This window comes from Polypterus senegalus, chromosome 7 (assembly GCF_016835505.1).
Source record: "Polypterus senegalus isolate Bchr_013 chromosome 7, ASM1683550v1, whole genome shotgun sequence".
Lineage (NCBI taxonomy): Eukaryota > Metazoa > Chordata > Cladistia > Polypteriformes > Polypteridae > Polypterus > Polypterus senegalus.
The window spans coordinates 7,792,366-7,819,821 of record NC_053160.1 but is presented as its reverse complement, the minus strand read 5'-3'; the positions used below and the strand labels follow the sequence as shown (position 1 = coordinate 7,819,821).

At 40.8% G+C, this 27,456-nt stretch overlaps 1 protein-coding gene across 3 annotated transcripts in view; it reads left to right on the top strand.

The window, feature by feature from the left end:
- bnc2 (basonuclin 2) overlaps positions 1 to 23,808 on the top strand; it is an 803,167-nt gene extending 779,359 nt beyond the window's left edge. For 2 of the 3 annotated variants that reach the window (XM_039758208.1, XM_039758207.1), the window contains exon 6: positions 22,952 to 23,808. In XM_039758208.1, coding sequence (XP_039614142.1) covers positions 22,952 to 23,639 — 688 coding nt within the window. In that variant the 3' untranslated portion in view covers positions 23,640 to 23,808. Of the gene's footprint in view, positions 1 to 8,447; positions 8,560 to 22,951 lie in introns of all 3 variants that reach the window. The other variant, XM_039758209.1, reaches the window with a different exon arrangement.
- Positions 23,809 to 27,456: the final 3,648 nt, after the last annotated feature.

Sequence of the window (27,456 nt, the reverse complement as noted above, 5' to 3'; positions counted from 1 at the left end):
CCCTGCTTTTATTCCTTCATTCTTCAGTTGACCGTCTTCCTTCAGCTCGCACGTGGTGATCGATTGCTGCAGTAGAACACCTCCTGCCCCCAATTGCACCCGTATATTCAGCTCCGGCCCCTATACTCGATACCATTAAATGCTGAAGATGTTTCAGGCGGACTGCCCTGTGGCCCCAAGAAATAAGAGTAATTTGGAGTCGCCGGGAGCCTGAGTCGAAGTGTAGGCCTTTGCATGTTGAACTGCACCTGCCTCCCACGACTCCTCCGTTCTACATTTCACTTTATTTTTTAATGACAGAAGGAAAGGCTGGATGTAGGGGGGGGGTATAAATCAGCCATCTGTTTAATTTTGCCTTCCTATGCTTCTCTCCCCAATTAGCACATTACGATTAATTTGGTAAACAAATTTGGGAATGATGTGTACGTCAAACTTGAGGAAGCTTAAAGATGATTAACATTCCTGGGACAGGCCCATTAGTACGGTACTTTGCTTCCTCTGCAAAGTAAAATGGCTCCTCTGGAGACTTCCCCCATCTTTTGACAAGATGAGACCGTCAATTTTGTTTGCCTGCCACTTGACAGGCCATGAGGGGATTGGACTGTGGGGTGTTGAGCGCGAGAATGAGAAGAGTGTAGGCAGAGCAATTCAGTGTATAACAGAAGGGGGTGGGAGGCGTTGTAGTGCGAGGGGGGGGGCACGGAAAAAAAAAAAGTGAAGAAGTCTAATTCTGATAAATGGTCGACCCCAATACATCCTACCAGTTATTACAACAGACATGCTGTATCTGTACAGTAAATTAGTTAAACCCCTTAAGAGTTTAGCAGGTAGCTTATCTTCAAGTGAATAATTTCAGCAGAGAGTGTGGAGGAGGGAGGGGCGTCTGCGTGACTGGTGTGAGCGATTCGTCTCATTTTTCGAGAAGCATCCAGATGACTACAGTATGAATGGCCCTGGCCTTAGAGTGTGGCCGGCCTTTAAGTGTTTCCTCTTTTGTATGATTCAATGGGGCTAACGCACAAAAAAAACCTTTCCAAAATGCGTGTCACGTGAACATCCAAAACACAGCATCGGGGAAGTAAACAGGATCAAATCTGAACAGGTGTGCAAGAGGAGCCTGGGTACGGCATGTGGCCAATGCTTACCGTAATAGCAAAAGGTGAACACCTCAGAGGTGAGTTTACTTTTTATTTCCTCGTCCTTCCAGTAGTGAAGGCTTTTGTCATGTCCTTGACGAGCTTGCCAGCTGTGTCCTCAACTTTTTTGTCCTTAATGGCCTGCAAATTGATCGTAACATTCATAGCACGACTGGCTTTTACATTATTTACAGTTATGTATAAAAGTAAGGACACGCCATGTGCAACATATTTGAACATGCAAACAGCTAGATCTTCATGGAAACACTGGCTATACATAAAGTTGATCTACTTGATTAAAACACAAGGAACATTGCCTTTTCTGTCATTTATTCAACAAAAATATCAATAGATAATAGACAAAAAAATAAGACCACCCTTGGCCACAGAACCTGGTATTTCACTCTTTAGCAGAAATTTTGTACAGCTGCCCACCAGTCTCTGGCATCGACTTGATGAAATATCTTGCAAAATTCCTCCCATTTGCAAGATGCTTATGGGTTTTCTTGCATGCCCTGCTGGTTTTAAATCCCCTTAAAAAAAACTTTGACGACACCAGCCCATAACCCTTCATTTCTTCTTTTTGACCCATTATTTGCTAGTGTGCTTCAGATCATCATTGGTGTGAAACAGGGGTGACCAATGCGTCGATCACGATCGACCGGTAGATCGCAAAAGAAGTGCAGGTAGATTGCGTTGCATTCAAAAAAAAATTTTTCTTTTACGTTAGTCTATCATATATCCTCCGTATGGCATTTGCCACTTGATTGACATACAGGGCGGCCAGTCTGAGATCTGTTCACTTCTAACACACTGGTCATCCTGCACGAACGATCAAACGCGCGAGTTACTCCAAAACTCCGGCTATCTAAGTGATCTAGTCAGCCTTCCAATTTATATCGACTAAAGAAGGGATTTAAAAATAAAATTGTTTGGTTGTGCTGGAGGGTATATGGGCTGGATGTGGAACTGGAAGATGAATGTCACAATCGAAGTGCGTTTGTCTGAACTGTTAATCTATCATTGCTATTCCAAAGAGGGAAAATGTGGACAGGCACTTTCAAACTGTTCATAAAAACTATGAAACTAACTGACTTCCTTCCTTCCGACAAGCGATCTGAGAAAGAGAAAGGAGAGGGAACTAAAATCGCAGTTAATCAGACAGCCGTCTGCATTATTTGGCTCTACTTATTTATGCGAGTCAGCCTTTTCCCACATGAAGATTATTAAATCCAAATACGGTAGTGACCATAAATGTATTGCATTGTTATTGTACCATATAGGGTATTCAGTTATGCAAGGTACGACAACATATATATTTTATGTATAAAGTATACTCAGTATATATATATATATATATATATATATATATATATATATATATATATATACTGTACAGTGCATCCAGAAAGTATTCACAGCGGACCACTTTTTCCACATTTTCTTATGTTACAGCCTTATTCCAAAATGGATTCAATTCATTTTTTTCCTCAGAATTCTACACACAACACCCCATAATGACAACGTGAATAAAGTTTACTTGAGTTTTTTGCAAATTTATTAAAAATAAAAAAATTGAGAAAGCACAAGTACATAAGAAAAAAAATAAAATCTGCAGGGGGTCCGAGGCCACAGGACCACCCAGTCCCCTCTGGGCATTCTACCTAACATAAATGAAACAGTCCTCTTTGTATTTAGGGTTCTGTTGGAAGGACTTGATGATGATGGTCGTGTAGACTTCTGGCCTTTAATCCATCAATGTAGGACATCACGGTGCTTTGATCAGGTGGTGGTGGCGCAGGTCGCCACCCCAGAAAACCAGGAAAAGAAACAGGAGAGAGAGTAGGGGTCAGTACAGATTTTAGAGCCACCATGAATAGTTATTTTAATGAATTGAACATACAGAGTATCAGGATTAAATGAAGGTGAAGTTTTCAGAAAGCCATGTTAAAGTAATGTGTATTTATCAGTGTTTTAAAGTGCTCCACTGTATCAACCTGGCGAATTCCTATTGGCAGGCTATTCCAGATTTGAGGTGCATAACAGCAGAAGGCCACCCGCCTCACCACTTCTTTTAAGTTTTGCTCTTGGAATTCTAAGAAGACACTCATTTGAAGATCTAAGGTTATTATTTGGAGTGTAAGGTGTCAGATATTCCGATATATAAGATGGAGCGAGATTATTTAAGGCTTTGTAAACCATAAGCAGTATTTTAATGTCAATTCTGAATGACACAGGTAACCAGTGTAGTGACATCAAAACTGGTGAAATGTGCTCGGATTTTGTTTTCCTAGTTAAGATTCTAGCAGCTGCATTCTGCACTCGTTGTAATCGATTGATGTCTTTTTCGGGTAGTCCTGAGAGGAGTACGTTACAGTAATCTAGTCGACTGAAAACAAAAGCGTGAATTAATTTCTCAGCATCTTTCAATGATATAAGAGGTCTAACTTTTGCTGTGTTTCCTAAGTGAAAAAATGCTGTCCTAGTGGTGTGATGAATATGTGATTTAAATTTTAGGTTACAGTCAACAGTTACCCCTAAGTTCTTTACCTCCGTCTTGACTTTTAATCCTAATGCATCAAGCTTATTTCTAATAATCTCATTGTCTCCATTATTGCCAATCACTAAAATTCCTGTTTTCTCTTTATTTAGCTTGTAAAAAATGACTATTCATCCAATTAGAAACACAAGTAAGACATTGTGTTAGTGAATCAAGAGAGTCGGGGTCATCAGGTGCTATTGATAAGTACAGCTGTGTGTCATCAGCATAGCTGTGGTAGCGCACGTTGTGCCCCGAGATAATCTGACGTAACAGAAGCATGTAGATTGAGAAGAGCAGCGGACCCAGAATAGAGCCTTGTGGAACACCAAAATAGGATATCATGTGTCTTTGAGTTGTAATCACCACAACTAACAAAGAATTTTCTACCTGCCAGGTAGGATTCAAACCAATTTAAGACCCTGCCAGAGAGGCCCACCCATTGACTAAGGCGATTTCTAAGAATGTTGTGATCAATGGTGTCAAATGCGGCACTCAGATCTAAGAGGATGAGAACAGATAAATGGCCTCTGTCTGCATTTACCTGCAAGATAGGACTGGTAGAACCAAAGCCACAACATAATCAAAAAAAGACAAGTTTTGAGAACCACCAGCTTGCATGATAAGTGCCTTGGGAAGTTTACCACTTACTCTTGTACCATTTCAAGTTATTCACTAGACATGAACTGCTTACATTTCAGTAAAAGCAGAAAAATGTGAGTGTTCTAAACCTTTGGACCAGTAGTGTATACTAGTGTGAATATATATGATACAATACCTGGCAAATAATACAAAGAGTACACAACACATGTTTCGTCCTTATTGGGGCTTATCAGGTTTTCGCACCTTTGCTTCCCCTTATGGGGATTGGATCAGACTTCAGCAAATTCTGTATCTACATCTACATATCTGCAAAACTTGGATTGGAAAGTGGATGGGTGGATGTTCCATTAATGGGGGCACGTTGGCATAGTGGTTTGAAATCTTTGCCTACCCTAATTCACTCACATGTTTCTGCTTTGCTAGCTTGTCTTTACCCACTAAATCTTCATAGTTGACAATAATTTAAAGTGTAGCCTGAACCTTTCTTGGGTGTTCTAAGGTGCCCAAAATATTACATCCTGTGTCCAAAAATGTGTGAATTCCATGTGTCTATCATTTGTGGTTTCTAGTACATCTTTCTTGTTCAAGAATGAAGTTAACATCAGACCAAAAAAGTGCAAAACCAACTATCATGGTATCACAAGATTTCTAACACTAGAGAACAATACACCTACAATGGACAAGCAGTCTGTCCAGGTGATACACTTTTGAAAACTAATTCTGGCCTAGTTCAACAACGACAACGTTTATTTCTATAGCACGTTTTCATACAAATGATGAAGCTCAAAGTGCTTTACAAGATGAAGAAAGAAAGAACATAAAAATAAAATTAGGCAATACTAATTAACAAAGAATAAATTAAGGTCTGGTGGCCAGGGAGGACAGAAAAAACCAAAAAGAAAAAACTCCAGAGGGCTAGAGAAAAAAACAAACAAAATCTGCAGGGGTTCCGTGGCCACGAGACCACCCAGCCCCCCTAACATTAATGATCTCAATCAGTCCTCATGGTTTTCAGGCTTCACATGGAAGAATTTGATGATGATGGTCATGTGGACCTCTGGTCTTCAATCCATCAATGTAGGGACTGCATGGTGCCCTGATCAGGTGATGGTGGTGCAGAACGCAACTACAGAAAACCGGAAAAAGAACAGCAGAGAAAGTAGGGGTTCGTTCAGATTCTGGAGCCAAAAAACATAATCAAATGCATATACAGAATATCAGGATTACACTAAAATGAAGCTATAAGAAAGGCATGTTAAAATAATGTTTATTTTTAAGTGCTCCACCATATTAGCCTGGCAAATTCCTATCGGTCAGCTATTCCAAATTTGAGGTGCATAACAGCAGAAGGCTGCCACACCACTTCTTTTAAGTTTAGCTCTTTAGTTCATGTGTCACAGGATCAATCCACTTCATATACCAACTTGTTCTTCTTCTTCCTCTTCATCCTTTCCCACTTCTGTGTGGGGTTGATTTGCTTTATTTACCTTCTCCAAACACCTCAGTCCTGCACCTCTTCCCCAGTCAGACCCTTTTCCTTAAAATCTTCTTTTACTTTATCCATCCACCGCTGCTTTCACCTCCTTTGCTTTCTCTTCGCTTGTACCTCCATTTCCATCACTCACGTACCCACACATTGCCCAAATGCCCATATGACTTCAACCTATCTTCCTGTACTTTCTTAGATATCTCTGCCAGTTTGGTTGTACAGTGGTACCTCGGTAATCCGTTCCAGATCCTTGGACTTGTACCAAACAGGACGTATACCAAACTAATTTTTCCCATAAGAAATAAATTGGAAATGATTAATCTGTTCTCGTGAAAAAAAAAATCCTATTGTTATTGGCATATCATACATTGATGGGGTTGTATAAAATAATTTAAACACTGCTTAATACTAAAATACAGAAATACAAAACCAATTAGATGAAAAAAATGAAAATTTAACCTCACTTTACTTTCTAATAACGTCTTTGTTTTTCACAATCGTAGATACCGTCGTTCTCGGCATACGGTATGCAGCAGCCAAGTCCCGGATACGCATGCCACCTCCAAAATTTTCAACAATCAATTCAAATGTACTCAAAAAAACACAAAATCACGTGAAAATTCACAGTGAGTTACAGCGCGGGTTGTTCACTCAATGCTAGAAACTGGCGTACTGACGCTCGTGGGCAGTCGTGGCTTTGTCTTGAGAGAGGTAAACAAGGGTAGTGCGCGGTGTTCTAGCACGCGAGTCGTATTCCAAACAAAGATCGTATACAAAGCAAAATTTTTCACGTACAAACAGAACGTATACCAAGTTGGACTTATTCCAAAGCGGACGTATACCAAGGTACCACTGTACCTCTTTTGCAGCGGCTTTCAGGATTCAAGTGGACTTGTTTCTTTAACAAGTTTACAGCCTAATCCACAAATGCTAGAAACGTTTACCATTCATCATTTTTAGGTCAATGATGGTAATCTTTGTCTACTAACAATTTAAGCACTGTGAGATACCCTAAGAAACAGACTTTTGGTCACCCCTCCCCTAACACCTGCACATCTTTGGTAAGGAGGGAGAATAAAACCGTCTGATACACAGAAAACAGGCACCGCACAGACGACATCGAGATGCAGGATCCAGACCGAGGACAATGAATTTGTGAGGCAGCAGCACTCACCACCGATCAACGAACTTGAACTTAAACTTTAAGTTTATTGCCAGGCAATGTAGTTCTTAGGAACACAGTAACAAGTGACCCGACATTTGTGCGATAGACATACGAGCGCCGACAAAATAGCGGCCATTAAAACGAGGCATCAAAATCGCGAAAGTTTCATTAAATATGAATTGCTAGTTTAAAGCATATATAATAATGTTTATTTTAGAAGTCAGTATTATGAGACACGGCATGCAGATAGTCCTTAAGATCACGCCCTGCATATGTAGGAAGAATTGCAGCAAGACGTCTTGATAGTTGAGCGTATTTCGACTTGCTGGCTGCCTGACTGCTGGTAATTCCGCTTTGTATACGACGTGTTATGCCAACCCTCGACTGAGTTATTTGTTCGCGGCATGCCATAAGCAACACGTTTCTTGCATGTTCCACATGGTGATAGGAAACAACGGGTTGGCTAGTCGATTGCATCTCAATCGACCAACGTAATTGTCCTCCCAGTAATCATAAACATTCTGGAGATTGTCGGGTCTACTCTCGCTCAGTTCATCGAAAGCGGGCCCAACATCTTCCGGAGGAACGGAACTCAGTGCAATTAGCATCTTTGAATACTGTTATAACCTAGCACATAATGTGTACATAATGCGCATGTACAAGTCCCACTCTCGTGGCCTCTCTCGCGATTTTGTCGGCGCGCATTTGTTGAAAACCAGTTAGCGAGTTTGTCGGCGCTCATTTGTCTATCGCGCTTTTGTCGGTGAACCCAACAATGCATGCTAGTCTTAAAAAATGAGACAGGTGGAACATTCACAAACAAATTCCTGCATAAGCGTAGTTATACCAGCCTATCTTGGCACTTTCTGCTATGGCACATAGCGCCATGGCGATGACTGTTGATGTTGAGGTTTATAGGTTCATTATTTTCATATGTACATTGTACGGTGACATTATTACTTGCAACACGTGTCCCACTTGCTGATTCCTGAGCTCATCTTCACTACCTAGCATTTTACTTGAAAGGATAATGAGATGTTACATTAGAAATTGCGGAATTAAAGGCTGTGGAAGGTAAAAGGGTGAATACGGCAGGCCTTATAAACCTCCCGTAAAAAAAAAAAATTAATTGTGCTTTCCTTATTCCAAGACTTGTGGCTTTATTCACAGAGAAACAATGGCAGATATCCAGGTAAATGCCAGCCAAATAAAAGTTAAATCAATTGGTGAATGAAAGTGGAAAAGAAAAACTAAACATTCCTTTTTATCAGTTTTAGGTAACAGATTTAAGTCAAAATTAATTAAGCAGGGAGGCCTCAAAGTCCTCACCAGTCAAGGCCGTTTTTATCTCTTGGATAATGCCACTGCCAGACTCTGTCCCCTGCATGACTGCCTGAAACTGAATTCACTTTGTTCCAGTGTCTGCTTCAAGCTGAAACACTAAAAGAGCTTCTGATGCATGTGTGTTGATGACAGGATGCAAAGTGGCCACTTATCCTCCTGTCTCCTTTCCAGCGCAGCCAAACAAGTAAAACATGGATCTCCTTGCACCCTTGATTTGGGCACACTGCTGGCATCATCCTATCTGTCCAGTCATTCTGAACTGTGAGCTGACTAGTCGTCACAAGTATGGTTCATTTTTGCTTTTTTCCCCGTCACTAACTGTACATAAAAATTGCATTTCAGACAATTGTGGAATTGTGTCCTATGGTCACCTTGAGTTATTCTTGCTTTCATAAACTGTAAAATTCAAAGTGAAGAGGAACTCTCTAGTTATTAAAATGCCAAACAGATCATTGTATTTTGTGGGCTTAGTTGATACAAATGGCAGCTGCTCAGTAGTAGGCACTGGTGGGATGCTGGCATACCTTCTGGTAGACTTTGTTATTGAAAAACGGGAGAACCTTAAGAGAGACCCAGGAACTGAAGCCTTCAGCTTTACCACCCACACTCATGTCCAAGGGGCAGAGGAAGTAATAGGGCCAGAAAAGGACATGATAGTGAAAATGGTGAAGAACATTCTGCTGTATAGGGTGGTCCAGATCTAATTATGCAATTTTCATTACGCTATAACTTATTAAGTTTATTACATAGAAAACCATAGAGGACCATCGAGAAGTGTGTGAACTGACGACATGAAGAATCGTCTTCACACCGAACTGGAATCGTCCCCGCATAAATCAAAGTCACCCAGACGTTCTGGATCTGCATAATTAGATCTGGACCACCCTGTGTTGCTTGCTTATGCTTCTCACTTATGATTCACCTACGTAGGGGGTCCATTAAAAATGTTGAAGGTCCTTTGGTCTAATGTGAGCTGTTCATCTCTATGATTAATTTGGAGAACTATTAGAGCATTTCCTTTTAATGTACTGTATGGTTAAATTTGAACTTAAACACACAGTTGTTAGCAGCCAATTAAAAAAAAGTATGTGAGCTATATTTACATTTTTCTTCAGATTTTAATTTCATATCACAAGTTAGATGATGGCAAGTTGGCACACCTATAAATTTTTCGTAAACATCTTGCAGTTTCATATCAGATTCTGAGGCAGCTTCTGTAACAATTAACACGTTTCGTACTAGAATTTCAGGTTTATGCTATTTTTTTTACGACAGAGAATCTGTTTTTTGAGGTTGTTTGATAATTTTGATGTAATCTGAAAAAGTTTTTATTTTATTCTTGTGTAAACAGCAAATTGAACCTTGAGAACATGGTAAATTTACATTGTAAAAAACTTAACATAAGCCAAGATACAGATCTAAAATGTGTTAATTGTTACACAATATACATCACGTGACACACGACTCCATCACAGGATGTCATTTTCTAACCCGCTTGGTCCTGAACAGGTGATTGAATTTCAAGGTACCTGTATAAAACGTGTTAATTGTTACACATTATGCATCACATATCTGTGATCTTTGCATCAATTATGTTATACATATGGCAGTAATAACATTTCATTTTTTCCTCCAGTGGATAAAACCTTCATGAGCTGCCCATCTAGCATACTTTGTTTCTATCACTAGTAGGCCTAGCCAGCCTTAGGTCTATCTTTTTTCTGTTTCTGATCTCCTTTTTGACTTCGACTTCTAATTCTCGTTTTACCTTCGTGTTTTGGTTGCCTTTTCTTTTGTCTTTTTTGATGACCCGGTTTTCCCTTCTGAGAACGTTTTTTTACTCCACGTTATAATCTCCTGGTAATCTTTTTTTTACTCCCAATAATCCATTCGATTCCAGCGTGTCATAACAACTTCGGCCTTTCAGCCATACACGCATGCAAATGGCTTATTTCGACTTTTCATAAAATTCCATCACAATTAAATAGAACCTTAAAAATGTAGAAGTCAGTTGTCCAGGATTGTGAAATATTGAGAGGCATTTGGGTCGGTGTATCCGATCTTTGATAAGTCGTGCATGTGTTCCTGTGGCATATTTCACATTAAACTTTTCAAGGGATCTGTCTGGTAAACTGGTTCAGCATGCGGCCATGCACGTTTGGTCTGGTTAATGTGTTAGAAAGTTGTCTGCTTGTATCAAGACATAATAGCTGTGTCAGTAATGACATCAAGTACGTAGTTCATCAAAGCTCTACTAGTTTTCACTTAAAAAGACACTTAAATTTTTAGGCACAGTATATGAATTGTTTATGTTCTCAGTTATCTATATTACTAAACGAAGGTTGTACATGTGCACGGATGCCAGAGGCCAGAAGCAAGCCGTGCACAATACAACCGCCGCCCGAATGCGAAGGCACACAATACAACCGCCGCCCGAACGCACACAATACAACCGCCGCCCGAATGCGAACGCACACAATACAACTGCTGCCCAAATGCAAACGCGCACACCACTGCATATACAACCTTCGTTTAGTAATGTAGATCTCCAAGCGAGGATCCGCCGCCATGGACACTTCAGCACACGAATCCGCCGTCGTCACCATCAGGGAACTAGGTGGCACCAAAAGCACACACGCACAGCGCCCCAGAGTCAAACCCAGTGGCTTCCCAAAGTCAGTAGATGGCACCCAAACAACACAACACAACCTGTAAAGTAAACTTGAGTCCGGCGTTCATGTGACGTTCACCAAAAATATTGTTTATAAGGAAATTTTTGATTAACTATGTTAAATTTATCCATCCATCCATTTTCTAACCCGCTGAATCCGAATACAGGGTCACGGGGGTCTGCTGGAGCCAATCCCAGCCAACACAGGGCACAAGGCAGGAACCAATCCTGGGCAGGGTGCCAACCCACCGCAGATGTTGAATTTACCATTTTATACATTTTTTTTGTTTCCAATTTACTTCATTTAAACCTTTGCACTCTGATATTTTTTTTACTTATGAGTGCAGCAACTCAAAGACATTTTGGACTTAAGTGATATAACAATTAAATTTCAATTTTAGTTTTAATAAATTGGTTAATTTTAGTACAAATGTATTTATTTAATTAAATGAAAGCTTTCCCAGGACGTTCCCACCCTCCATGATTTTTCATCCCTCCAAAGATCGGAGGGAACAGAAAGTGATTGCCATTGTTGGATTTGCGATTCTTTAGAGAATCAGGGGTTTACTGGTTACTAAATGTCAGCGTTTCTCAGTCTTTAAGTATTTACGACCCGAGTTTTCAAAACAGTTTTAATCGCGTCTCCCTACCGTTTTTTTGAAAGGAGCCCACTAATACCAATTTGTTCTTTTTTAATTAATAATATATTATAGATGCATATTTTATTATACCTACTTAAATTTTATTGACATTTATCTAACTCTATATTTATTTTTCTAATATCAGAATGGCATTTAAGTTCAATTGTTTTGGTTTCAATCTTCACGCCCCTCTTTTTGTTACTTCGTACCCCCCTAGGGGGGTCCACCCCACAGTTTGAGAACCACTGAGTTAAGGCATATTCTAATGAACTGCTTTCAGAATAACCAAAGTCTACGTCTTGGAACTTGTCTTGTCTTAGTATCTTCACTTATTTCATTGAAAACGCTGGTTTGAAATTGGATGGGATTTCAATTTTTTATCTTAGTTGCATACACATATTAGATATACATATATATACAGTGCATCCGGAAAGTATTCCCAGTGCATCACTTTCTCCACAGTTTGTTATGTTACAGCCTTATTCCAAAATGGATTAAATTCATTTTTTTCCTCAGAATTCTACACACAACACCCCATAATGAGAATGTGAAAAAAGTTTACTTGAGATTTTTTCAAATTTATTAAAAATCAAAAAACTGAGAAATCCCATGTACATAAGTATTCACAGCCTTTGCTCAATACTTTGTCGATGCACCTTTGGCAGCAATTCCAGCCTCAAGTCTTTTTGAAGATGATGCCACAAGCTTGGCACACCTATCCTTGGCCAGTTTCGCCCATTCCTTTTTGCAGCACCTCTCAAGCTCCATCAGGTTGGATGGGAAGCGTCGGTGCACAGCCATTTTAAGATCTCTCCAGAGATGTTCAATCAGATTCAAGGCTGGCTCTGCTCTGGCTGGGCCACTCAAGGACATTCACAGAGTTGTCCTGAAGCCACTCCTTTGATATCTTGGCTGTGTGCTTAGGGTCGTTGTCCTGCTGAAAGATGAACCGTCGCCCCAGTCTGAGGTCAAGAGCGCTCTGGAGCAGGTTTTCATCCAGGATGTCTCTGTACATTGCTGCAGTCATCTTTCCCTTTATCCTGACTAGTCTCCCAGTTCCATCCCCACAGCATGATGCTGCCACCACCATGCTTCACTGTACGGATGGTATTGGCCTGGTGATGAGCGGTGCCTGGTTTCCTCCAAACGTGACGCCTGGCATTCACACCAAAGAGTTCAATCTTTGTCTCATCAGACCAGAGAATTTTGGTTCTCATGGTCTGAGAGTCCTTCAGGTTCCTTTTGGTAAACTCCAGGCGGGCTGCCATGTGCCTTTTACTAAAGAGTGGCTTCCGTCTGGCCACTCTACCATACAGGCCTGATTGGTGGATTGCTGCAGAGATGGTTGTCCTTCTGGAAGGTTCTCCTCTCTCCTCAGAGGACCTCTGGAGCTCTAAAAGAGAGACTGAACATCGGGTTCTTGGTCACCTCCCTGACTAAGGCCCTTCTCCCCCGATCGCTCAGTTTAGATGGCCTGCCAGCTCTAGGAAGAGTCCTGGTGGTTTTGAACTTCTTCCACTTACGGATGATGGAGGCCACTGTGCTCATTGGGACCTTCAAAGCAGCAGAAATGTTTCTGTAACCTTCCCCAGATTTGTGCCTCGAGACAATCCTGTCTCGGAGGTCTACAGACAATTCCTTTGACTTCATGCTTGGTTTGTGCTCTGACATGAACTGTCAACTGTGGGACCTTCTATAGACAGATGTGTGCCTTTCCAAATCACGTCCAATCAACTGAATTGACCACAGGTGGACTCCAATTAAACATCTCAAGGATGATCAGGGGAAACAGGATGCATCTGATCTCAATTTGGAGCTTCATGGCAAGGGCTGTGAATACTTATGTACATGTGATTTCTCAACTTTTTTATTTTTAATATATTTGCAAAAATCTCAAGTAAACTTTTTTCACGTTGTCATTTTGGGGTGTTGTGTGTAGAAGTCTGAGGAAAAAAATGAATTTAATCCATTTTGGAATAAGGCTGTAACATAACAAAATGTGGAAAAAGTGATGCGCTGTGAATACTTTCTGGATGCACTGTATTTGAAACTAGTCACTAACTGATTGTTACATCTGTATAACAATTGCTTTAAATTCTTGCCCACCCCTGTCTATAATATTAGTTACAATGTAAATGACTGGTCAGGGAGCAGTTTAACCAGATTGCTGCCTCAAATCTTTGAATTCTGTCCATTTCTTTGTCTGTGTTGAGTTTGCAGGATTTTCCAAAGGTTTTTCTCCTGATGATTTCTATATTCTTCCCTTATCCCAAAGAATCACAGATTGGTTTAACTGGTGGTTCAAAAACATTTCACTTGTGAGCAAGTGTGCCCTACTATGGACTGGGACTCAGGCTGGGAATGGTTGTAGGCAGTGGTGCTAGGATAGACTTTGACACCCATTGTCCTGATGCAAGATTAATAAGGTTCAAAAAATGAATATATAGATAGGTGGAGTTTGCATGTTCTCCCCGAGTCTGCGTGGGTTTCCTCCGGGTGGTTGAGTTTTCCTCCCACAGTCCAAAGACATGCAGGTTAGGTGCATTGACGATTCTGAATTGTCCCTAGTGTGTGCTTGGCGTGTGTGTGTGCCCTGCGGTGGGCTGGCGTCCTGCCTTGCGCCCCGTGTTGGCTGGGATTGGCTCCAGCAGACCTCCGTGACCCTGTAGTTAGGATATAGCAGGTTGGATAATGGATGGATATTAATATATAATTGTGGCATTAACATTCTTTTCATTAATTAAAAATGTATGAACATTAAAAATAATAGAGTAAAAAAAAATCGTTCTTATACTGTAAATTGATTTGTTAAAATGTCTTATGCACAATTTCATTTGATTTTTCTGGAAGACCCTGTGCTCTGATTTACCTTTGTGCATTGTTATTAAAATCTAGAAGAGATTTTATATTCAAATATTAGAAAAGGGGCAGCACGGTGACGCAGTGGGTAGCGCGTCTGCCTCGCAGTTAGGAGACCCAGGTTCGCTTCCCGGGTCCTCCCTGTGTGGAGTCTGCATGTTCTCCCCGTGTCTGCGCGGGTTTCCTCCCACAGTCCAAAGACATGCAGGTTAGGTGGATTGGCGATTCTAAGTTGTGCTTGGTGTGTGTGCACATGCCCTGCGGTGGCTGGCACCCTGCCCGGGGTTTGTTTCCTGCCTTGCACCCTGTGTTGGCTGGGATTGGCTCCAGCAGACCCCTGTCACCCTGTAGTTGGGATATAGCGGGTTGGATAATGGATGGATGGATGAATATTAGAAAAAGGTTATGTTATATTACATAAATTTAGTTTTCGAAACAATTTTAAGATAATGTGTTTACTAGTAATGCTGGCACCTGTCCAGGGATTGTTCCTGCCTTTCACCTTATGCCTGCTGGGATAGGCTCCAGCTGCCCAATGACCCTCCGCGGGTATAGAACATGGGTGGGTGAATAGATTAATGTTTGTTGGAATTGTAGGCTGACACTCAATTATATGAAGGTCTGTTAACTTATTGCTTCATGTTTGAAATATAATTCTGTATATGCTTAAGACACACAGGCATGTACAATACCTATTGTATAAATATGTGCATACACAAACAAATAAAATATGCATTACACATTTATAAAAGTCCAAATTTTTACTTCAGTCTCATTCTATAGGCAAACAACAGTTTTATGCAAATCGATTTTCTCTAATAACACATCCACTTCAGGACAGACCATGTGCCACCACAGACACTGAGAACAGAAAGAAAATCCAATTGATTTTATCAATAAATAATAAAATCCAATGCTAATGCTGAAGTCAGTCCACCTGATTATCATCTTACAGCTGCTGCAATCAATTGATAAACTCGTTTTGTTATGGAAGAGTATTTAATTGAGGAAAAGTCAATACAGTTAAGTTACAGGAGGACATTCGATTTGCTGACGGGAGAAAACTGAATACTAGAATGTGTTGGGGAACGTTGCAGTATCATTTAACTAATGTAATTCACCTGTTGGATCATTTCTATGAATAGCTTTATCATGGGTATGCACGGCTGGTAGTGCAAACAAACAGAAATGCACACTTGCGTTGTCATTTTTAAACAGGGTGGATGTACAGTAGGTGGGTTCATTGAGACACTTCTTGTTTTAATTTGTCTCCTGGTACTTTTGATTGTCTGATTGGTGTTTTCTGAAACCATTTTAATCATTTTGTGATTGCCTATCCTGGTAACATCAGGCAGTAGGTCTGAAGTAACGCTGGATGGGATGTCAGTCCATTGCATACACAAACATCCAACAACAACAACAACAACATTTATTTCTATAGCACATTTTCATACAAACAGTAGCTCAAAGTGCTTTACATAATAAAGAATAGAAAAATAAAAGACACAGTAAGAAAACAAAATAAATCAACATTAATTAACATCGAATAAGAGTAAGGTCCAATGGCCAGGGGGGACAAAAAAAACAAAAAAACTCCAGACGGCTGGAGAAAAAATAAAATCTTCAGGGGGTCCAGACCATGAGACCACCCAGTCCCCTCTGGGCATTCTACCTAACATAAATGAAACAGTCCTCTTTGTATTTAGGGTTCTCACGGAAGGACCTGATGATGATGATGGTCACGTAGACTTCTGGCTTTCAGTCCGTCAATGTTGGAGCATCATGATGCTTTGAGTAGGTGGTGGTGGCGCAGGCCACCACCACAAAGAAACCGGAAAAAGAAACAGAAAAGAGAGTAGGGGTCAGTATGGATTTTAGAGCCACCATGAATAGTTATTATGATGAATTGAACATACAGAGTATCAGGATTAAGTTAAAGTGAAGTTATGAGAAGGCCATGTTACAGTGATGTGTTTTCAGCAGTGTTTTAAACTGCTCTACTGTATCAGCCTGGTGAATTCCTATTGGCAGGCTATTCCAGATTTTAGGTGCATAGCAGCAGAAGGCCGCCTGCCCGCCTCACCACTTCTTTTAAGTTTTGTTCTTGGAATTCTAAGGAGACACTCATTTGAGGATCTGAGGTTACGATTTGGAATATAAGGTGTCAGACATTCCGATATATAAGATGGGGCGAGATTATTTAAGGCTTTTTATAAACTCACGGCCAATGTAGAGTCTGTTGTCAACCTAGTATTTCCTTATTTTGGCTGTAGAGGGAAAATTGAGTCCTAGAAGAAAACCCTTCAGGACCCAAGGAGAAGGTGCAAATCCCACAGAGACAGTAACCTGGATGGCAATTGAGCTCATGCACTTAAAGCAATTGCGACTGCAGTGCTGCCCATTAATAGAACAAAACATGTAATTATGGAATAAGCGTAAAGACCTACAGATGATAATCTCACAGAAAGACCAACACTGCATGAACGTAGATAAATTGCATGGAGAAGAAGCAGGCACCCGCCACCTTCAATGTGCATTGTACACTATCCCTCCATCCATTTTCCAACCCGTTGAATCCGAACACAGGGGTCTGCTGGAGTCAATCCCAGCCAACACAGGGCGCAAGACAGGGCAGGGCACCAACCCACCGTGGGACACCCACAGCCACACACTAGGGGCAATTTAGAATCACCAGTCCAACCTAACCTGCATGTCTTTGGACTGTGGGGGGAAACCCACGCAGACACGGGGAGGACATGCAAACTCCATGCAGGGAGGACCCGGGAAGTGAACCCTGGTCTCCTAACTGCGAGGCAGAAGCGCTACCACTGGGCCACCTTCAATGTGCATTGTACACTATTTGTGGTATAATAAACGTGGAACATTGAACAGATATGCACTCTGAACAGACTCCACATTTCAGCAAGCCTTTGCTCAAGTGGCAAAGACCAAAACCCTCCCGTTGTTTTCTTTCCCATCAGACTCCATTGTTCTTTACTGTTTCAGGTGTATTGTATGCATTGTGTTTACGGCTGAGTGCTGCTGCGCACTTCCATGGTTTAGGGCTCAATGTGAGGAAACCCAAAGAGTTCAATTTTGTTGTAGAAAGTGACAGAACATCATAGAGTGCAATAACAGAGTGTCGAGGGATGTCATACTTCACAAGTGGCACTAACGGGTGTCTACAATTTGCTGTGATATTCTTAAGATTGCATTATTGAAGGCTACAACTGAAAGTCTTTAGAAAAGTCATATAGTACGATACCAGCCTTATTAGATGCCCCAGAATGCATACGTATATTGCAGAATGTCCTGGAGATCATGGGGTGCCAGTTGGCCTACACTGAAAAAAGTATAACGTTGACGTTGTTCATTCAACGTACATTTTCTCTTTCAAGCAACTTAAGATTAGTCATTTAGTGTTGTAGCTTGAAATACAGTGGTACCTTGGTATACGTCCTTAATCCGTTCCAGATCCTTGGACTTATACCAAACTAATTTTTGCCATAAGAAATAATGGGAAAATGATTAATTCGTTCCCATGAAAAAAAAATCCTATTGTTATTGGCATATCATACATTGATGGGGTTGTATAAAATAATTTAAACACTGCTTAATACTAAAATACATAAATACAAAAGCAATTAGATGAAATAAATGAAAATGACTTGTCCGATAACAATGAGTTTAATTTTACTGCACAACAAAGGAGAGCGTTACAGCCCTTAAAGGAGCCACTTCAGGCGATTGTGTAGCACTGCCGTTGTTCTTCTTCTTCAGTCTTCAATCCAAATCCCTAAAGCAGATTCCATCCAGACTACTGCCTTATTACGTCCACTTACAACTCGTTTTGCACCCTGGTTAAAAGGACACTGCGGCCGTAGATCTTATATTCCTTTCCTACTTTTTATATAAAAAGAATCGTAGCCTTCAAAAAATCCAAAACGTTTACCTTTTCGCCAATCGTTAACATCTTCCGTTTGCGCTTGGGCACGGCCTCTGAAGCAGTAGCAGATCATTTTGGAGCCATAATGAAGGGCTTGACTACGCACAAAGATAAACACAAAAGAGCACAAAAGTTAACTCTTTACACAGCGAAACATGTGGATGCTGAATAAGCGAGACGAGACTTCCTGGTTAACACTGCATTCAGCACACAGGAACTTAACTGCGTGCTCTGATTGGTTAGCTTCTCAGTCAGGAGAATTTAAATGCGTGCTCTGATTGGTTAGCTTCTCAGTCAGGAGAACTTAACTGCGTGCTCTGATTGGTTAGCTTCTCAGTCAGGAGAACTTAACTGCGTGCTCTGATTGGTTAGCTTCTCAGTCAGGAGAATTTAAATGCGTGCTCTGATTGGTTAGCTTCTCAGTCAGGAGAACTTAACTGCGTGCTCTGATTGGTTAGCTTCTCAGTCAGGAGAACTTAACTGCGTGCTCTGATTGGTTAGCTTCTCAGTCAGGAGAATTTAAATGCGTGCTCTGATTGGTTAGCTTCTCAGTCAGGAGAACTTAACTGCGTGCTCTGATTGGTTAGCTTCTCAGTCAGGAGAACTTAACTGCGTGCTCTGATTGGTTAGCTTCTCAGTCAGGAGAACTTAACTGCGTGCTCTGATTGGTTAGCTTCTCAGTCAGGAGAATTTAAATGCGTGCTCTGATTGGTTAGCTTCTCAGTCAGGAGAATTTAACTGCGTGCTCTGATTGGTTAACTTCTCAGTCATCCGCCAATAGCGTCCCTTGTATGAAATCAACTGGGCAAACCAACTGAGGAAGCATGTACAGGAAGTAAAAGACACATTGTCCGCAGAACCCGCAAAGCAGCGAAAAATCCGCGTTATATATTTAGTTATTCTTTCATATAAAATCCACGATAGAGTGAAGCCGCGAAAGTCGGCCGATATAGCGAGGGATTACTGTACAGATTAAAACTTGGCCCTTTTTTTTTGAAGGCGCGCGTCCGGTATACCACACGTGTTATTCTAGCACACGAGTCGTATTCCAAACAAAGGTCATATACCAAGCAAAATATTTTGCCTCTAAACAGGACGTATACCAAGTTGGACTTATTCCAAAGCAGACGTATACCGAGGTACCACTATATTTGGTTTCAGATCTCAATCAAAGTAAAAAGATTTGTTTGTACCAAAGTAAGTTATGGTGGAGGGAATAAACGTAAAAATCCCATTTCAGTTAACTTAATATTTTAGGTTGTTCGTGTGCTGTGTTTGAGGGGCCGTTTGTATATTCTTCCAGTCAAACTTTCCAGCGTGATGGCTTTCCAACTGCCAAAAAAGAAGAACAACAGTTAAAAACAGATTTACTTCAGTATTAAACGAATTGCACCCAATCAGTGTAAATGATTTGCCTCAACTTAAAAATTGTGGGACCAATAGGCTAAAAAGAATTTTATTGGTTCAGATTGAAAATATTAAGTGTGAATCTTCGCCTTATTTTTCTCAGTGTAGGTCACCAGAATTCTGACTTTGTTAGAAGTTGATTGTGTGCAATTATTTATTAAAACCCACTGAGTTCTTTTTGCTGCCGACTATTGTTTCTGTTTTCCTGTACTCTACCGTCAACTGGCCAAATCTCAGTTATAAGCTAATGGGTTTATATTATCAAGATTTGCTTGTACAAGATGAACTCTTTTAGGGCTGATGTCGACTTTTGTCAAAATTCAGGAGTAGAGGACAGTAATCAGCTGTAATCTGCAACAAAACTTACCGTTACATTTTAGTTTGACTCTCTTTGCTAGAAATAAAGTTACAAAGCTCTGTTGATTTAACCTCAATTCCCTGCGCGTGCATCAGTAGCGAAGAGCAAACAACCTCTAAAATGGCACAGACATCTGGTGAGAGACCAAAGCGAATATGCAAAGCAAAATACTCCATGGACGTTTTCCGTAATTTCCTTGAATAGGACTTGTCAGACTCCGAGTTTGATGGAAGTAATCTGGAGATGGATATCAGAATTGAAAGTGAGGTACCAGCATCATCTGATCTGTCTCCAGGTGATTGTGGCGCTGAACACTTTCGTGTAGCTGATGCGCCTACAACAGCGTTTGCCTGGGAGGACCACCACTTATGATGACAAGAGGTACAAACCATATTGTGTCACACTGCAGCCGCCACCACCACCCACCTGCTGTGCGAAGACAGCCAGGCAGCTGGCCCACCGTGCATTCCTGCTGACCATCGAGGTACCCCCATGAGGCAACAGCCACCAGTGACGCCATATATGTGCCGACAGCAGCCACAGCACATAGCAACAGACGTTTTATGTTGACTTTTGTGTGAAACCATCGCTTTTTGTGCTTTTCAGAAAACTGAGTTGTTTGGAAAAAAATATTCAGCCCTCAAAGAGTTGAATTGAAACTGCTCAGCTTTGCTATGTGTTTAACTTGAATTATGCATTTATGTACAGTATGTAAATCTAGCGCCAGTTTACACATTCTAACCGCGTCTGTGCCGGCTCTCCAAGTAATCATAATAATAATAATAATTCTTTGCGTTTATATAGCGCTTTTCTCACTACTCAAATCGCTCAGCAATTGCAGGTTAAGGGCCTTCCTTGCTCACGGGACCAACAGAGCAGAGTCCCCTTTGGCATTTACGGGATTCGAACCGAAGTACTCCAGTTTTGTTTCCTAATCCTCAAAGAAATGCAGGTTAGGTAACTGGTAACTGAATTGGCCTAGCGTGAGTGTAATTGTAGACTGTTCCCTGTCTTGCACCTAGTTCTGTTGTGAAAAGGTTTAGTCCCCTGGGACTGGGATTAAGCAGGTTTGAGAAAGAATGAATGGTGTATACTTGTGGTTTTCAATCTTTTTGACTTGTGGACAATCAGAGAAAAGTGGAAAATATAAAAATATATATATATATATATTTACTTTGTATCAAAATTTGGCCAACCAGTCTCTGAAGTAGTGCTGGTAAACTGTTTTTTTAAGATTCTACTGTCCAAATTTGCTAACATTAGATCGGAGAGCAGAGTCCCCCTCAGAAGTTCCAGTGTTCAGGTTTACAAATATTAAATTGGAGGTGAAGGTCCTCCAAGTTTCGACTGTCCAGATGTACTCACATTAGATTTGGAGAACAGATTCCCTCTTGGACATTTCAAGCATCCAGATTTACTAATATCTGGTCAGAGGTGCCCATTGGAGTTTTGAGCATCCAGACAGAACATGACAGCATTTTTCACCAATTTTCGCTGACTAGCAAAAGTGTTCTACGTACCAGAACTTGAGAAACACTAATGTATAGGATTACAGCTATAAACTTGTGCGTGTGCTTTAAGCCTTTATTCATTGAAGACTATTGTACAAGGATAAAATAAATCTAACTGTGCACCGACATCTACTAAACACATCAATCAATCAATCAATCAACATTTATTTATATAGCACATATTCATACAAAAAAAATGTAGCTCAAAGTGCTTTACAAAATGAATAGAAAAATAGAAGACACAATAAAAAATAAACATAAGTCAACATTAATTAACATAGAATAAGAGTAAGGTCCGATGGCCAGGGTGGACAGAAAAACCAAAAAAAAACTCCAAAGGCTGGAGAAAAAAATAAAATCTGTAGGGGTTCCAGACCACGAGACCGCCCAGTCCCCTCTGGGCAATCTACCTAACATAAGTCAAACAGTCTTCTTTGTATTTAGGGTTTTCATGGAAGGACCTGATGATGATGGTCACGTAGACTTCTGGCTTTCAGTCCATCAATGTTGGGGCATCATGATGCTTTGAGTAGGTGGTGGTGGCGCAGGCCGCCACCACAAAGAAACCAGAAAAAGAAACAGAAGAGAGAGTAGGGGTCAGTATGGATTTTGGACATAGGCCTCTTTCACACGCGTTCACCTCCTCCTAGCCTCTGGTGAACCATAAAATCTTGTCAGCCTCTTTCCCTAACTTCCCCCCTACTTTGTTTTCCATAGAGTCTTAGAAAACTACATTTTTGATGTTACCCTTCTTCATTTCACCTCTTGTAAAATACTGAGCTGTGCCATATCCATCCATCCATCCTCTTCCGCTTCATCCGAGGTTGGGTCACAGGGGCAGCAGCTTGAGCTGGGATGCCCAGACTTTCCTCTCCCCGGCCACTTCTTCTACCTCTTCCTGGGGAATCCCGAGGTTTTCCCAGGCCAGCCGGGAGACATAGTCCTTCCAGCGTGTCCTGGGTCTTCCCCGGTTGGACGTGCCCGGAACACGTCACCGGGCAAGTGTCCAAGAGGCATCCTGATTAGATGCCCGAGCCACCTCATCTGACTCCTCTCGATGTTTCCTCTACTCTGATTCCCTCACGGATGACTGAGACCCAACTCACACTGCACCCGACCTCCTTGGGTGGTGAGCCCATGGGAAGGCTGTGCCATATTAAAGCAGAATTGCAAGTAGTAATAGTAGTAGTAGTAGTGGAGAAATTATCATTTGTTATGTTTGAAAAGAGCAAAGTAATCTTTCTTTACTAACTGATTACTTCAATTCTCTCATTCTCAACAGGCACAGCGCTAATATCAACCTTCACCGCAAGTTGTTGACCAAAGAATTGGACGAGATGGGTCTTGAAACTCACCACACTCCTCTTCCCCGAGAACTGCGTGATGAGTTCCTGGCCAAAATATACGGCGGACATCCATTAGGATTCGATGGTAGCTTCGGGCGAGATGAATCCAATTCACCGGCTATCCCAGAGTACTTGCAGACCAATGGCTACTACCGGGGACCTCCCGAAGACTGCATGGTTTTGGACCTCAGTACAACCTCCAGCATCCAGTCTAGCAGTAGTATCCATTCATCCCGAGAATCTGATGAAGGCAGTGACGAAGGAATCCTGCTTGATGACACTGACGGGGCTAGCGACTGCGAGGATTTTTCCTATAAATCTGACGGGCTGGCCCAGATGGGTGTGTCAGGAATGGTTGGTCAGGATGGCCTTCTTGAAGCCTCTTCCACTATGCTACATTCTGGCTCTGTTGGCAGTGGTGGAATCATGTGCAACATCTGCCACAAAATGTACAGCAACAAGGGGACCCTGCGAGTGCATTACAAAACCGTTCACCTGCGCGAGATGCACAAGTGCAAAGTGCCCGGCTGTAATATGATGTTCTCATCGGTGCGCAGCCGTAATCGGCACAGCCAGAACCCTAACCTTCACAAACATGTTCCTTTTACCTCTGTTGTAGAGTAGCCAATGCATATCTTCTTATAACCCTGGCCCATCACTCCTGAAACCCAGACCACAAACTCAGTGTGATGCCAACTTGTGTAAGGCTGATTGACTTCTTCCGGATTTGGCATTTTTTATATTGATTAATTGAAAACATAACAGAAAAATGAAAGAGACAAAAGTGCTATTGCATCATTATTTTCTTAATTTTTTTTTTTTTGTTTTTTTTTTTTTTACTTCTTTCGGACAAGTGGGATGTGACTCTCTGAGCACCCAATGCCCAACGGACTCGACCATTTCCACCACAGGATGCTCTCTTGCTGTTACTCATCTCCAAAGAAACTCTTTGAGATACTATTTGTGACTGTTGCCTGCAGAAATAATAAACTAAAAAAATTACCTTCTTGATGTCTTTGTGTACTAATAACTTTGAAAAGAACCTTTATCAAAGCATGACAGCTTCATTTGTAAATACGATGCCCGTCGAGGCTTATGATGTAAAACAATTGTATTGATGGTGGTTAGCTTTCTCTTTTATTTTACGGTACTTCCAGCTGTTAGGTTAGATAGATAAGGAAGAGGTAGCTCGCTGGCTAGTTCGGTTCATTTATGTTTGCGTTAATACGCATTATAAACTGAAACACAAGTCTTGTTTTAAGTACCTGCTAGATATACTGTAGCAATGCGAGGGGGCACCGGCATGCGTAGGGCGCCCAGTCAGATAGTTTGGTTTGTTTGTTTTGTTTCTTTAGTTTTACCTTTTTTTTTTGTTTCATATTACTACATACACCCAGTCATGCACTTTTAAAAACACTTCGTTAGGGAATGTGTAATATTCCGTATGTTATTCACACTACCGTAACCCAGCAAAACATTGGAGATTTTATCGTTCTTTTTGTTTGATCAGCGTAGTGTTCTCATTGGCCTATGGCTTTGATGCCATGGAATCTTTAAGTCATGCTTAAGTATTATACAAACGTATGAGTATTAACGAACAGGAAAAAAAAAAGAAGCCTGTAGCTATAATGGGATGGTGGATTCGCACATAAAATGAAACGTTTGCTTTCATAAGCATCTATAAATATGACTATGGTGTTTCGTTTAGAAAAAAAAAAACTCTTCACGCAAACGATGAAATACTCGACTTTTGTACTTTCCGAGAAATGCTGTTATGTGTAGCTATGATTCAGAAAAATTCCTTTTCTTGAACTTTGAATTTTAATGTTGTATTATCCCAGAGTCCGATCATTTCAATGTATTTTCAAACCCTGCAGTGAAAAGCAGTATTTAAACAAGTATTGCATGAGAGTGTTGGTAAAATCAACAACGATCAACTACCTAAATGTGTTATGCTCAAAAAACGAATCTGAGAGCCAGATGGAACACTGCATCGTATCGGTGTGGGCCATCAAAAGTCTTAAAACAGCACTTTTTTGTGACAGAGTCTTAATTCTTAGTCATTCGAGAAATTCTCATCGAAGATGTGGCAACTGTGAAGCAAGATGTATTAAATAAATAATTGTAGTGAAATAGTAATGAATCGAGGAACACTCTAGATATTAAAGGAAGAAGCCACAGTGTTACCGTCATCCTGTCAGATATTGCGCTGAAGTTTTGCATGAGGTTCAGTATTCGTGGCTCCCTTGTCCTTGTTCATTTTTGTTTCTGTCATTTGATGGACAGCTGAAGTTATTAATATGTGTGAACTCTAAGCAATGTATTTCTTGAATAGAACTGAAAACTTTTTTGCTATGAATGTCATTTTTTTTTTTTCAGCAGAGCCCAATAGGCAACGAGAGTAAGCTAATGGCCTCTGCTTACGATGTAACCATGTGCAAGTGCCAACTTTCGTTCTGTGAGATGCCTTGATCAAGAGTTATGAAATGGCACAGTATGCCGTGATGCCACCGTAGCTAGCAAGATGTACACAAATGTCGAAATGAATAGCATAGTCGCTTGTCAAGAAGGATAAATGGAAGTAAGTTAAGGTGGAAGGTAATCGGGGATAAGTTGTGCACAAAAGAGAGCAGACTCAGAAATGAGGCATCCAAAACTTTAAGATGAACAAAGGAAGTTGTTCATACAAAATAGAAGGAATTGTGAGTAATTAGAGTAAGTGCAAACGCAGTAGACAATTGTGGCGGTAGTGTAATATCTGCATTTAAATATTGTGAAGACCTCGTTGATACAGGATAATCTCACCCAGATCGAAAGTCATTTGCACACGGGAGAAGTCAAAAGCGTTGCACAATATTTTGTGAGTACAAAACAATCCTGTGAAAATGTTTTGTCAAGACACAAGGAATCAAACATTTTGAACATGAGATTGTAAGTCATGATGAATAATTTGTGTTCTCAAGACAGAAATTCAAGAGAGTGATCCGGTCACTTGTGGCCATGAGATCATTTTCCTTGAGACCAGACTAGTAAAGTCATGCTTATGAGATTCTGTAGTAAGTTCGGAAAGTTTGATTTTTGATTGTTTTTTTTTCTCCCATTTCCCCTCCCTTCCTCTAATTCCATATGTTTACTTAATTCTGACAGCTTACTGTTTGGGTCACGTGACCTGAATTATTTGTCTTAAGGCGACAGGCCGGTAAGCAGGGCCGGATTAAGACGAAATTGGGCCTGATGCTGCAGCGCAGAAAAGGCCTATTTTTTCTCGGGCTCACCGTACATGCGCACTCAGACCAACCAAGGAGCCTTAATTGCTTGCGGCGCAACCAGCCAGCCTTTATTGAACATGAATAATAATAACGACGTAGTATCGTAACAAGTCGAGATTAACATCAAACTATGTAACATCAACATTCAATAGCAGTTGTCTGAAAAGCGCACTTAATGCAGAAAACCTAACAATGAAATACACAACATTTCTCAATTCTCTTACGAAACAGAGTAAGAAAAAATGAATTTGCAGAGACATTGGGTCAAAGTGACTCAGTTCAGGCTCTTGAGGGGAAAAATTTGTCCACGATTTAAATTTCATAATAGACCAGAATCCTGTCGAGGATTTTAAAAATTCTAAACATCCATGCTGGGCCCGCGGGCCGGCTTTTAGTTTTACCTTTACAGATAACCATTTAAATAGCCGTCGATTTTTAATGTAAAACTAACTTTCAAGGTGAAAAATTTACTACGTGGTAACTTACCGAACAATAATAAAGTGGCAAGAATCCCCAAGATATTGCACAAAACGCAGCAAAATTACTAAGTAAACGGTTTAACGTGAAATTGATAGCATTAACTTGAAATCGTCAGTTAACAATAAACACAACGACGTTATAGTTACGTCACAGCGCAAAGAACAATAGTAACTGTATAATAAGTAACGCTGTGTCTAGGCGTCCGAAAGTCGGACTCCAAATTTCATTCTAAGAATTATTTTGAGGTTAATATAGCAAAGGAAAATTCTCGTCTGTTTTCATCTGGGCCTAATGCTGCAGCATCAATAGCACCCACCTTAACCCGGCCCTGCCGTGAAGTGTTAAATCACATGATAAATCATTTCATCTGTGATGTCCTCTTACAGACTCTGTGCTTCTCTTCCTGCTTTAGATTAAAAATAAATACTTTCTGTTTTGTTTGTTTTGTTTTCCATTTATGGTTTTGGAAAGCATTTTGCCTAAGGTCCTTGTCAGAAAAACCTAATTAAGTGTTGCATTGTCGAGCGATGTTACATCGATGCATTATTCAGTGTTGCGCCCGATGAAATAGTGAAGCAGTGGGAGTTGCTCTTCATTACCTCTATGTTGTGTTTCTGTCATATGAATCTTTCTCAGTTTATGATGCTAAACATCATGTTCGCCTTCTCCTTCATCTTGACATTTTATGTTCG